The 12119-nt window shown below is 32.2% G+C and overlaps 1 protein-coding gene across 5 annotated transcripts in view; it reads left to right on the top strand.

Moving 5' to 3' along the window:
* POSTN (periostin) overlaps positions 1-4519 on the top strand; it is a 34301-nt gene extending 29782 nt beyond the window's left edge. For 3 of the 5 annotated variants that reach the window (XM_032611118.1, XM_032611117.1, XM_032611116.1), the window contains 2 exons: positions 2118-2159; positions 3716-4457. In XM_032611118.1, coding sequence (XP_032467009.1) covers positions 2118-2159; positions 3716-3753 — 80 coding nt within the window. In that variant the 3' untranslated portion in view covers positions 3754-4457. Of the gene's footprint in view, positions 1-2117; positions 2160-3715 lie in introns of all 5 variants that reach the window. The other 2 variants (XM_032611114.1, XM_032611115.1) reach the window with 1 other exon arrangement.
* The last annotated feature ends 7600 nt before the right edge of the window (positions 4520-12119 follow it).

Here is a 12119-nt window from a genome sequence, read left to right as displayed (position 1 = left end):
AAAGGAACAACAACAAGAAGTTATCTGGGAAGGTTTTGACAAATCTGCCTGTATAACATGTAAAGATTTATGGCTTCTCTAGAGAACATAGGATCAGGTTGTAGGTCTGGCTTCCAATCTGGGTTCCAACTTGAACTAACCTGTATTATAAATTGATGCTTTCCTGCCCTGCTTTCTTAATCTGAAAAGTGGGGATAGTAATGTTACCTACATATAAATGAATCAATATGTGAAAAGCACTTGGAATAATGTTCAGCGCATATAAACTCTCAGTGATGTTAGCTACTATCAGGATTACGGTCAATTAACGTTAACATGGTCAACAAAGTAATATTTTACACTCTAAATTTCCAAAGTCATAGCCATGTAAAAATGCAAAAATCTTGCAAATAAGTGAGCTGAAGCATTTTGTATGTTTCAGGAAACATGTGGTGGAGAGGAGCATTTTTGTGGGATTGTTCAATGATTAATTTATCTTGCCATATTTAGCTTCTCTAAACACGACCTAATACAAGTGTCATTCAGTTTGAGATGGCAGAGGGCCACAGAGAGCAAATCTGGTTTTCTGCACTTTAATCAAGCTTTTCTTCCAGAGATGTTTGTTTGCCACAATGAACACTTCTTATTTTGATTTTATCATAGCCAAATAATAATAAATTAACAAGTTAGTTAATTGGATATATATTAATTGGATGCTGCCAAATTTATAAAAGAAAATCTGAGTGTAAGTGCTTGTTTTGAAAAGTAATGTCGAAATATTGTTTTAAATTGCATAATAAGTGTTCTTTGGAATTTAGTAAGTCCATTATAAACAATGCTTTTTGTTCACTGCTTAAAGACTGGATCCATCTTTTCATGGCAACATTTTATAAGCCATTTTTTGTGATCAAGTAAACCTGAAGTTAAGAAAAATATATCAACTGGAGCATATTCCATAATTCAGACTTTTCTATCTCACATAAACTTTCCCTCACTAATCCAATCTAATGAGGTTTTCTCTAGTTCTGTATTTTATTATAGTATTAATATAGTGTGATAAATGGTTATGTATCTTATATTCTGGGGGGAAAAAGACATGTTGGAAATATGGTATGTAAACAGAAACAGAATTCTTCAAAAAATGCTTAATGTTTCTTTCCCTTTTTTTTAAACTTGATATTATACAGCCCACAATACTGTTGGTGATAGTCTCATGTCTTATTTTTTTATGGGATTTCAGAGAATTGAATACATATATAAAACAAAAATTTTGACTTCATTGTTGAGTATAGATGATATATAAAAATCAAGAATTCAAAACTTGGAATAAAAAAGGTAAGCAGAGAAAGAAAGTCGCCATAGGGACCACACTTATTCATTGATCTCAAATGTCCAACGACAGAGTGAAAATGTGAATTTAGGTTGACCAAGTGGTCTTGTCAATGATTTAAAAGAAAAATGAGGAATTGGGAAGTATTTTGCAACTATAACAACAAAAAACTGCATTGTTATGAGACACTTAAAATTCTAAAATAAGAAAGATTTTATTATTTTTAGCTACTTAACTTTTAAATGGTCTTGTAGGATTGGAATTAAATTGGGGAGTATGTTGGCACACACTTCCTGAATTGCTTACTGGTATATTTCTAGAGTTATGATATTTTGTTGTCCTCATGTATTATAAGTTGATCATAGATTAATTTACAATGAGAATTTTACAGAGACAGAAGTCTGATACATCACAAATGGGAATGACTGGAAAAAATGAGTGGATATCTCTGGGAAGATACTTCTGCTAAACTTTATAGAATGTTAGACATCCTTTCATCATAAAGTGATGCTTTTCATAAAATGGGTGAAAAAGTCATGTAAGTCACTCCATGCAACAATGGAACATCATCTGGGGTGCTACATGCCATAATAAAACAATATGTTTTGCAAATAGTAAACATTCATTATGATATATGGAAAACAAATGTCTGTTTGTTGCCAGTGCAAAAGTCTCACTACTCCAAAAGAAATCTACATGTTTACATGATGTTTATTTAAAACTTTATACTCTTCTGATCAACTATGGTTTCCTGTCTCATATTAGTCATAATTTCAAAGTATTTTTAACTAAAGCTATTTAATTTCAGACACACCTGTGAGGAAGATACAAGCCAACAAAAGAATTCAAGGTAAATATATTGACTATGGTAATTTACATATATGACAAACCTTTTGTTATATTAAGACAAACCAAAGAAAAGGAGAGTATTCTAATATATTTTATTTTGAGCAAAGTATTTTGATGGTATGAGTCAGAAAATAAATCTTTCACTATTAATAGAATATAAGAAAAACAAATGTTAAAAGAAAGGCAATTATACTCATGTAAAGTGCTAGACATACTCAACCACTGAGGTAGACTCAAGTAGAATTAATTTGAAAAGAAACCTTTGAATACCAGAGTTGAGCAAAAATGGGTAGCAGGTAGACCTGAACTCTGTGAAACTATTATTTAAAATGAGGCTACAGTTTGAGACGAAAATAAATTCAAAACTGTATCTACTGTACACATATAGAAAATGATTAATATAGGTATGTACAAAATTTTGATATAATGTATAGGTTATATACATGTATATATCACCCATGCACTATAATTTTCTTTATAACTTTATTTATGTGCATTTTCTAATCTTCCACATAGGTTACCTTACATTCTGATGCATTCAAAACTCAAAGATTTCCCTTGTGGAACTTAAAATAATTACATATTTGGAATTTCTAAGATAATTATATACTAATAGTCAAAAGAAGCTGAAGGCTTATGAATGCAGTATAGGCATATCTGATTTTAACCCAGTCCAATCTAGACATTTGAAACTAAAGACTCAATTGTACACATAATTTTTTTTTATTGTAGTAAAATTGCTTTACAATGTTGTGTTAGTTTCTGCTGTACAATGAAGTGAATCAGCTAAATGTATACCTATATCCCCTTCCTCTTGGACCTCCCTCCCCCCCACCCCCCATCCACCCAACTAGGTAATCATAGAGCACCAAGGTGAGCTCCCTGTGCTATAAAGCAGGTTCCCACTAGCTATTTTACAAATGGTAGTGTATTTATGTCAAACAATCTCCCAATTAGCCCCTCATTCCCCTCCCCCACCCCATGTCCACATGTCCATTCCCTATGTCTACATCTCTATTCCTGCCCTAGAAATAGGTTCATCTGTAAGATTTTTCTAGATTCCACATCTATGCATTAATATACGATATTTGTTCTTCTCTTTCGGGCTTAGTTCACTCTGTATGACAGATTCTAGGTCCATCCACATCTCTACAAATGACCCAGTTTTGTTCCTTTTTATGGCTGAGTAATATTCCATTGTACATATGTACCATATCTTGTTTATCCATTCATCTAACGCAGGACATTTAGGTTGTACACATAATTCTTAACTGAAGGCTTTGTCACAGATTTCTTCTAAACGTGAAAATTCATCCAAATTTTCTAAGGAACTAAAATCATCACTTTAAATTATTATTTTCATATACCTTTGATCAAAAGAGGACTTGGTTTTATCATCATAACCAGAATATATTATTAAGAAAACATAATCTAACATTTATCATAATAAGAAATGATGGTCTTTTATAGACATAGTTATGCATAAAATATCATATTCTTAAACACTATAGTTTCATCACATTTACAATCTATATGCTCTCCCTTCTTCCTAATCAGGATCTAGAAGACGATCAAGGGAAGATCGTCCTCAGTGAAAATCCAGACACCAGACAACAAAGTTTACAAAGCCCTAAATCAACAACCTGATCTTAAAGGAAAAATATGAGAGCCACGCTGATGTGAAGAACTGAACCACCAGCACAAAAAAGCAATCACTGAACAATTCTGAATGCAAATATAGTATTTTTTTTTTCTGAATGAGAAACAGGAGGGTAATTGTGGGCTTAGCCTCCTGTGGGATAGAATCTGAGGGAAACATAACAACCTTACAGGCTTTTACATCTTGACATTAAACTTTCTGGCTAACTCTGGAATCCATGAGAGAAAATCCTTGCCACTGGATTAATTACAGTTCAAATCTCAGAGTGGTGAGCTGTTATCCCCTTGAGAAGATTGAACCTTGAATAATGGATAGATAAAATGCATGCAAGGAGTTACCTCTCAATGGGAAATGGATAAATAAAAATGGGTGCTCAGTATAAAAAAATATAATAAGAAAACCAAAACTTTTGTATCAAAAAGGTTTGCACATTTGTAATACAATGTGGGTTTACCAGAAAATTATGTTATTTCTACAACTAATTTTGTACTCTTGAAATGTTTGTCTTATGCTTCTTGCAACACATATTTTTATCTCAAACATTTCAATAAATCCATTTTTCAGGTATAAAAAGAATTACTTCAAAGTGGGTAATTCAAAAAACTCAAGGTTTAAGTTAATAAGAGGTTTGGACTTGGGAACAGGACTTTATACCTCTTTTTTTTTTTATAACAAATACTCATTAAAGGAAATTGAATGAATTTAGTGTTTTTCAAATTTTTAAAACTATTATGATAAATAATCATTATACAATGAAGCAATAATTAAACATCAACTGAGTACATAATATAACCCTGGAACTGTGCTAAGTTATGAGGATTCAAAAGAAGAATTAGACAACTACTGTCCTCAAAGGGTAAAAAGACAAATCAATAATCCACAATGTACCATGGGCTATAATAGAAGAATAAACAGCACTACAGGAGCACAAATACCTCAATTAATTATTCCTAGGCTTAGGCTAACATAGAAGGAGCCAAAGAGATGCCCTTAACAGAGACTTGAAGTAACATAAGAGTCTACTGCATGAAAAAGGAGGGGCAGAAAAATATTGGTTTGCTGAGAATGATAAAGAGATCAGTTTGATCTACTCAGATCTCAATAAATGTCATCCTTATCTTGGACTAGAGATAAGAGCAGACAGGGAATAGAACCCATACTGCTCAGAAACTGACTTGTGATAGTGTGATAAATTATATCATGCATTGAAAGTTGGTCACTGAGAGACTATAAAACTGAGGAAAACCAAACTAAAGATACCTCTTGGATCAGAGGCTCAGCCCTAGAGTAATACTAAAGGATCTGAAAAGATTTGAGGTAGCTGAAAAGCATTGGTTCTTTGAGGAGCAATTGAGGTAAGGAGGTGAGATATAAAGTTCTAATGGTGCCACTAACTGCGGAAGTCTGGGTAGCCTGGGTTTTCCAGAATGTTTCCTAGTCTGGACAGTGGTGAGATTTATGCCTAGCATTTAGAGCCCTTGCCAAGAAACAAAATGTCCTACCAACTCAGTACTCATGTAGAGAATCTTTGGACTGCAATCTAAACTGGACAGAGTGTGGCTGTGTTTTAACCAAAATGATTCAAAGGAAGTGGTTACGTAAGGTGGTGCTGGTAGAATATACTACATCATCATTAACACAGATGGCTATTCCAGACAGACAGCATGTTGTTAATAATCCTCTGGAAGATCACAGGTTGATTGAATAGAACAGAGTATATGGATTCATTCAGTTAGCTCCCTTCAGGGTTTGCATTTGATAATGAACCAGGTGTTGCAAAGTTTGACTTTGAACATGGTCATCGGAGACAGCAGGGATGAAACTGAGGGATATTTTTAAAGACTGTTACCTTTAATTTTAAGGCCCTGATGGGTTTTTTTTGTACCATAGGAGAAAAAAAAATCAGTATTTGAGAGTATACATACAAAAATCTAGCATGTATCTCTGGGAAAAGACAGCCAAGTGACATATGCAAATATAAAGATAAAATTTAAAGAGAAATTATTTATAAAATAGAAATAAACAAACACAAATAAAAAGAAAGAAGGTTAAAACATATGAAAATAAACAATAATTTAAAACTGCAAAATAAGAATTTAAAATAGGTAGGTAGATAGATAGATCAATAGATAGATAGGTAGATAGATATCAATCTTCCTGGGACACTTTCTACAAACCAAAGCTGCAGAGTAGTACGTGTTTTACACACAATATTTATTCCTTTAAAAATTCTCAAGAGTCTTATTATCTCCAGTTTCATAAGAAAGACATGAGGCTCAATGACTTCATGTAACTTTTCTTACTTCTTTTGCACTGTACTCTTAACTCAGGCTATCAATCAGCTTACAACATGCCCATTACCCAGCAAGGATAAACTTGAACAGAGCAAACACATCTGTTTTTGAAATTGTGCTTACTCTGCACTACTTTATTTCAGCTCCTCTTCTAACCATCCTCTGCATAAGTGGCATTAAATTTAAGGCTGAATTTTAAAATAAGCCCTTCTAGTCAATCCTGATGCACAAGGTCCACCATCCTAACTTTGAGAAATATCGCTTTACAGAGATTTCTGCTGAGACCGTAGTATCCAAGCAACCAGTGATCTACTTTCTGTCACTATAGACACAGCATTTTCTAGACCTTTTATAAACTGAATCACATAGTATGCATGGCTTCTTCTTTGTCTGGCTTTCCTTTCTCTTGGATTAATATGTAGGAGTGGAATGGCAGGACCAGACGAAAGGTATAGGATTAAAGTTTTAGGAAACTGCCAAATCATACTCCAAAGGCGTTCTATTGTTTTGCATTCCCACCAGAAGTACATAAGAGTTCCTGTTTCTCTTGCCAACACTTGACATGGTCAGTCTTTTTAATGTTAGGTTTTCTAATAGGTGTGTAGTGGTATCTCATTGTGCTTTTAATTTGCACTTTCCTAATGTATGTTTTTCATCTGCTGATTTGACATTTGTATATCTTCTTTGGTGAAGTGTCTGTTCAAATCATTTGCCAATTTTGAGTTGTTTTTTAAAAAATTAGTGAGTTGAGAGTTCCTTATATGTCATGGATACAAGTCCTTTATCAGCTATATAAGGTGAAAATATTTTCTTATAGCATGGGACTTAACTTTTCATTCTCTTAGCATTGTTTTTGAAGATACCAAAGCCTATTTTCTTTTTTTCCCTTTTATGGATTGTACTTTTGGTGTCATATCTAAGAAATCTTTTATTAACCAAAGATCACAAAAATTTTCTATGTTTTCTTTTAGAAGTTTTTATTAGAATTAGGTTTTACATTGATGTATATGATCCATTCTGAATTATTTTGTTTATAGTACAAGGTATGAACCGAGGTTCTTCTTTTTTTCTATAAATAGCCAATTATTCCAGCACCATTTTCTGAAAAGACTATCCTTTGTCTACTGATTTCCTTTTATACCTGTGTCAAAAATCCATATATTTGTGTATATATTTCTGTTTCTTTCTATTCTCTCCCATTAATCTATTTGTCTATCTTAATTGAAATGTCACAATGACTGGTTTGAAATAAATCAAATCAATCTGTTAGAATTCGTACTCCAACTTTGCTCATATTTCTCAAAGTTGTTTTGGCTATTTTAAGTTTTTACATTTCCAGATGAATTTTTTAATCAGTTTGGCAATTTCAACCAAAAAAAAGAGATATCTGCTGGACTTTGAAATTGTATTGAATCTATGGATCAATTTGGGGATAATCAAACTCTTCACAAACCATGAACAAAATATATCTCTCTGTTTGTATAGGTATTCCTTAATTACCTTACCAATGTTTCATTATTTTAAGTGTACAAGTCTTGCACATCTTTTTGTAGATTTTCCTTAAGTACTTGATATTTTTGATGGTATTATAAATGGCATTGTTTTTATTTCAATTGCTGGCTTTATTTTCTGTGTATTGATCTTGTATTTTGCAAACTTGTTAAACTCACTTATTAGTTCTAGTGACTTTTTGTAGATTCCATCACGTTTTCTACATTGACAAACATGTTGTGTTCAAATAAAGACAATTTTACTTTTTCCTCTGCCATCTTAATACCTTTAATATTTTCTTGCCTTACTTCATTGGTTGAAATTGAATAGTAGTATAATTTAGAATAGAAATGGCAGGAGTGGGCATTTTTTGGCTTCATGATCTTAGAGGGAAAACATTCATTCATTCTTTTAGCCTTAAGTATGATGTTTAGTTTCATGTTAGCATCACTACTTTTTCATAGTTCTCCATTATCAGGTTGAAGAAAGTGACTTCTATTTCAAGTTTGCTGAGAATTTTTATCAGGAATGAATGTTGAATTTTACCAAATGATTTTCCTGCATCTATTGGGATGATCATGTGGGTTTTTGGTTTTGACTTTTTTCAGTTTGACAATATGGTGAATTGAATGGAATTAATTTTGAATGTTTTGGATGTAAATCCTTCATTCCATTCATCTCTTTCATTCTGGGATGAATTCTACTTGGTCATGATATATTCAATTTATGAAAGCTTTAACAGTTTTCACATGTATGTTCATGAGAGATATTGGTCTATAATTTTCTTTTATTGTAATCTCTTTGCCTGAGTTTGGTATCATGGTAATGTAGACCTCACAAGATGAGTTGGGAAGAATTTTGTTCAGTTTTTAGAAAGTGTTTTGTATAGAAATGATAATATTTTCCTCCTTAAATGTTTGATAGAATTGATAGAATCAAGGCTTGCAGTTTTCTTTAAAGAAACAACTAAATATCCAATTTCTTTAATAAGTATAAGGCTATTCAGATTATCTATTTTTTCTTGAATGAGATTTGGTAGTTTGTGTCTTTCAAGGAACTTGTCCATTTTACACCATTTTGAAATTTATTGGCACAATGTTGGTCAAAATATTCCATTATTATCCTTTAAATATCTTTAGTGATGTCACCTCATTTATGCCCAGTTCTGGAAATTTGCGTCTTCTCTCTTTTTCTCCTAACCAGTCTAGCTAGCCATCAATCAATTTTATTGATTTACTCAAATAACTATTTTCCACTCTTATCTTTATTATTCTTTCTTCTGCTTTATCTGGTTTTAATTTGATCTTGATTTTCTAATTTCTTAAGGTAGAAGCTGAAGTCATTGACTTAAAAACTTTCACTTTTCTAATACCATACTTTAGTATTATAAATTCCCCCACTAAGTATTGCTTAGTGGTCTCTCACAACATTTCACATGTTTTAAAAATTAAATTAAATTCAAAGTACTTTCTAATTTTCTTTCTAAATATGTTTAAAAGTTCCATTATCTTTTTAAGATAGTGAAATAATAAGAAAAGTATCTATTTACATGTGTAGTGATGATTTCTCATGTTCTTTGTTCCTTTGTATAGATCTATATTTCCATCTGGTATCATTTTCCCCTTCCTAACATTTCTTTTAGTGCAGATCTGCTGGCGATAAATTGAATTTTTCTGTCTAAAAAAATCATTATTTTGTCTCTGTTTTTGAAAAATATTTTTGCAGGATATGCAATTCCAGATTGCCTTTTTTAAATTTATAATGCTTTAAAGATGTTACTTCACTGTTTTCTTGCTTGTCTCATTCTTATTTGCTCTGTATTTAATATGTGCTTTTTGCTTTTTGATTATTATGTGGATTGGGGTGGTTTATCTTATGTTTTTGTTCCTAGGATGTATTCAGTTTCTTAGATCTGTGATTTTAGGATTTTTATCAAATTTTATTTTCTTCAGTTATCAATGATTTGTTCTGTCCCCTCCTTTCTGGGATTCTAACTACATATATTAGACTACTTTTAAGTTGTCGTATAGCTCACCGTTACCCTTTTTTCTTTTTTTAATTTTTTTTTCCTCTGTGCGCTTTTATTTTAGAGAGTTTCTAATTTTATGTCTTCATGTTCACTAGTCCTTTCTTCTGCAATGTGTAACTTGACCCTGAATCCATTTCCTGAATTTTTCATTTCAGACATTATAGTTTTCATCTCTAGAAATTCAATTTGGCTTTTTTAAATATCTTGCATGTCTCTCCATAACTTTTTGAACATATGGAATACAATTATGGTAACTATTTCAAAGTTCTCTGCTATTCTAACAATGTGCCAACTCTGAGTCAGTTAACTGATTGAATTTTGTCCTCATTATTCCCCATATATAACTTTGCATGCTAGTAAACTTTGATTGGTTCCCAGACACTGTAATTTTTTCTTGTTGGATGCTAGATATTTTGCATTCCTACAAATATTCTTGAATATTGTTCTAGGATGTAGTTAAGTTCCTTGGAGACAGTTTAGTCCATTTGGGTCTTGCCCCTAAGATTTGTTAGGCAGTGCCCAATCTGTGTATAGTCTGAGGCTAATTATTCCCTGCTATTTAGGCATGGTCCTTCTGAGTACTTTTCCCAATGCCCAATGAATTATGAGGCTTTCCAATCTGACTGGTGGGAACAGGTGTTATTCTAGGCCTTGTGTGAATGTGAGGTACTGCTTCCTCTAATCTTTTCGGAGGTTTTTTCCCTCTGTTCTCTATTAGTTTTCTAATATTAATGTGATTAATAATTAATAAATTATTTCTAATAATTTTCTAATATTTCTAATCATGTGCTGATGATTACCCTGCTGAATACTCATGGAAACCCTCTGCATATCTTTAAAGCTCTCTCTCTGTGCAGCTCTCTTTACTCTGGTCCTCTGTCCTGTGAACTCTAGCCTTCTTAGTCTCCCTTTACACTCAGCTCTATCTCATCACTTCCATGAGTCAGCCAGGCTCCACCTGGATTCTCCCTTCCTGTACTTCAACCTGACAAGTCTTTCAGAACAGAAGACTGGGACAATCATAGAGCTCACTTCACCTGTTTCCTGACTCTTAGGCATCACTGTCATTCGTTGCCTGATGCCCAGGCACCATTCTAGAACATTCTTTGGAAATTTTTCTCTGTTGTTTTTTTTTTTTTAATTGTTTTAGTTAGGAGAGTAAATCTGGTTCCTGTTATTCCATTTTTCCTGCAAGTGCAAGATCTTCTCTAATTTAATTTAGTTATATTAATTCCATTTCATAATCATAAACTGCAACTCTAAATAGGAGCAGCCAACTGGAAAATGTTAATCATAAGAAGAGCCAGATGGAAACATGTTGATGGGATGCACACAGATCTATCATAAGTAACAGAAAAAGAATTCAAGATGAAATATCTTACAGCTACTAACATTGCTATTCAACGTGCACATGCACTCACATATACACCAATAAGAAATTGTCTATGTCTACCTAGAGGGGTGAGATAGGGAGGGTGGGAGGGAGATGCAAGACGGAGGAGATATGGGGATATATGTATATATATACAGCTGATTCACTTTGTTATACAGCAGCAACTAACACAACATTGTAAAGCAATTATACTCCAATAAAGATGTTAAAAAAAATGCTAGAGAGACAATAAAAAAAAAAAGAAATTGTCTAAAGGAAAATGGTAATTGAATTTTATTTATTGAGATTTCTTTTTATATTCATCTGAACAGTTATTTATTTTTATCTATAAACTCTGAAAATAACATTTCTTAAAGTTTTAAGCACTTATTTATGTTAATTGAAAATAGCCTCATTGTCTTCACTTCTGAGAGTCTCTGAAACGTCTTACAAAACATCTTACAAACATTAATGTCTTACAAACATTAAATATTCATTGATGAGACTTCTACGCAATATGATGAGAAAAGACTAGTAATTTTCTAGCCAACCTAGGTTCTAAAAACAACAATTGGAAAACTTAGACCATATGTCAATAAGGCTGTTGGATGACTTTCATTTTTAGCAATAAAGTCATTAACTAATGAATTTCTTAAACTTTAATGAGGTCTCACAAAAAGTTGTGGAAATACAGAAAAAAATCTGAAACATAAAAGGTAATTATGGAACTTCATGAAAGATAAATCAAAAAATTCCATAATTACAATCTTCAAGGGGTTGGTAAGAACAGTTAGCTTGAAAATATAAGAAATAATCCATGAGAATTAAAAAAAAAACTGGACAGAAACAGGGTCAGTAAACAATGTGTAGATTAAGGATCCAGCTCAGTTGAAGGAATTTTAATAAGTCCCTCCTGAATGAATTATTCCTGAAAATTAATCCCAACTTAATTTTGTTAAACTTTAGAAACTATTTATTAGGTTAAGGCTCTATTATAAAAATCAACCTGGATTTTTTTCTTAATATGGCAGAACAGTATACCATTTAGTTAAAAAAAAATTGAAATCATTAATTTTCCTGTTCTAGAAGAGCTCAATTAAATTTTTTCTTAAGTT

This window comes from Phocoena sinus, chromosome 18 (assembly GCF_008692025.1).
Source record: "Phocoena sinus isolate mPhoSin1 chromosome 18, mPhoSin1.pri, whole genome shotgun sequence".
NCBI classification, from domain to species: Eukaryota; Metazoa; Chordata; class Mammalia; order Artiodactyla; family Phocoenidae; genus Phocoena; species Phocoena sinus.
Note: the sequence above shows the minus strand (reverse complement) of the source record. Positions and strands in the feature narration are given on the sequence as shown.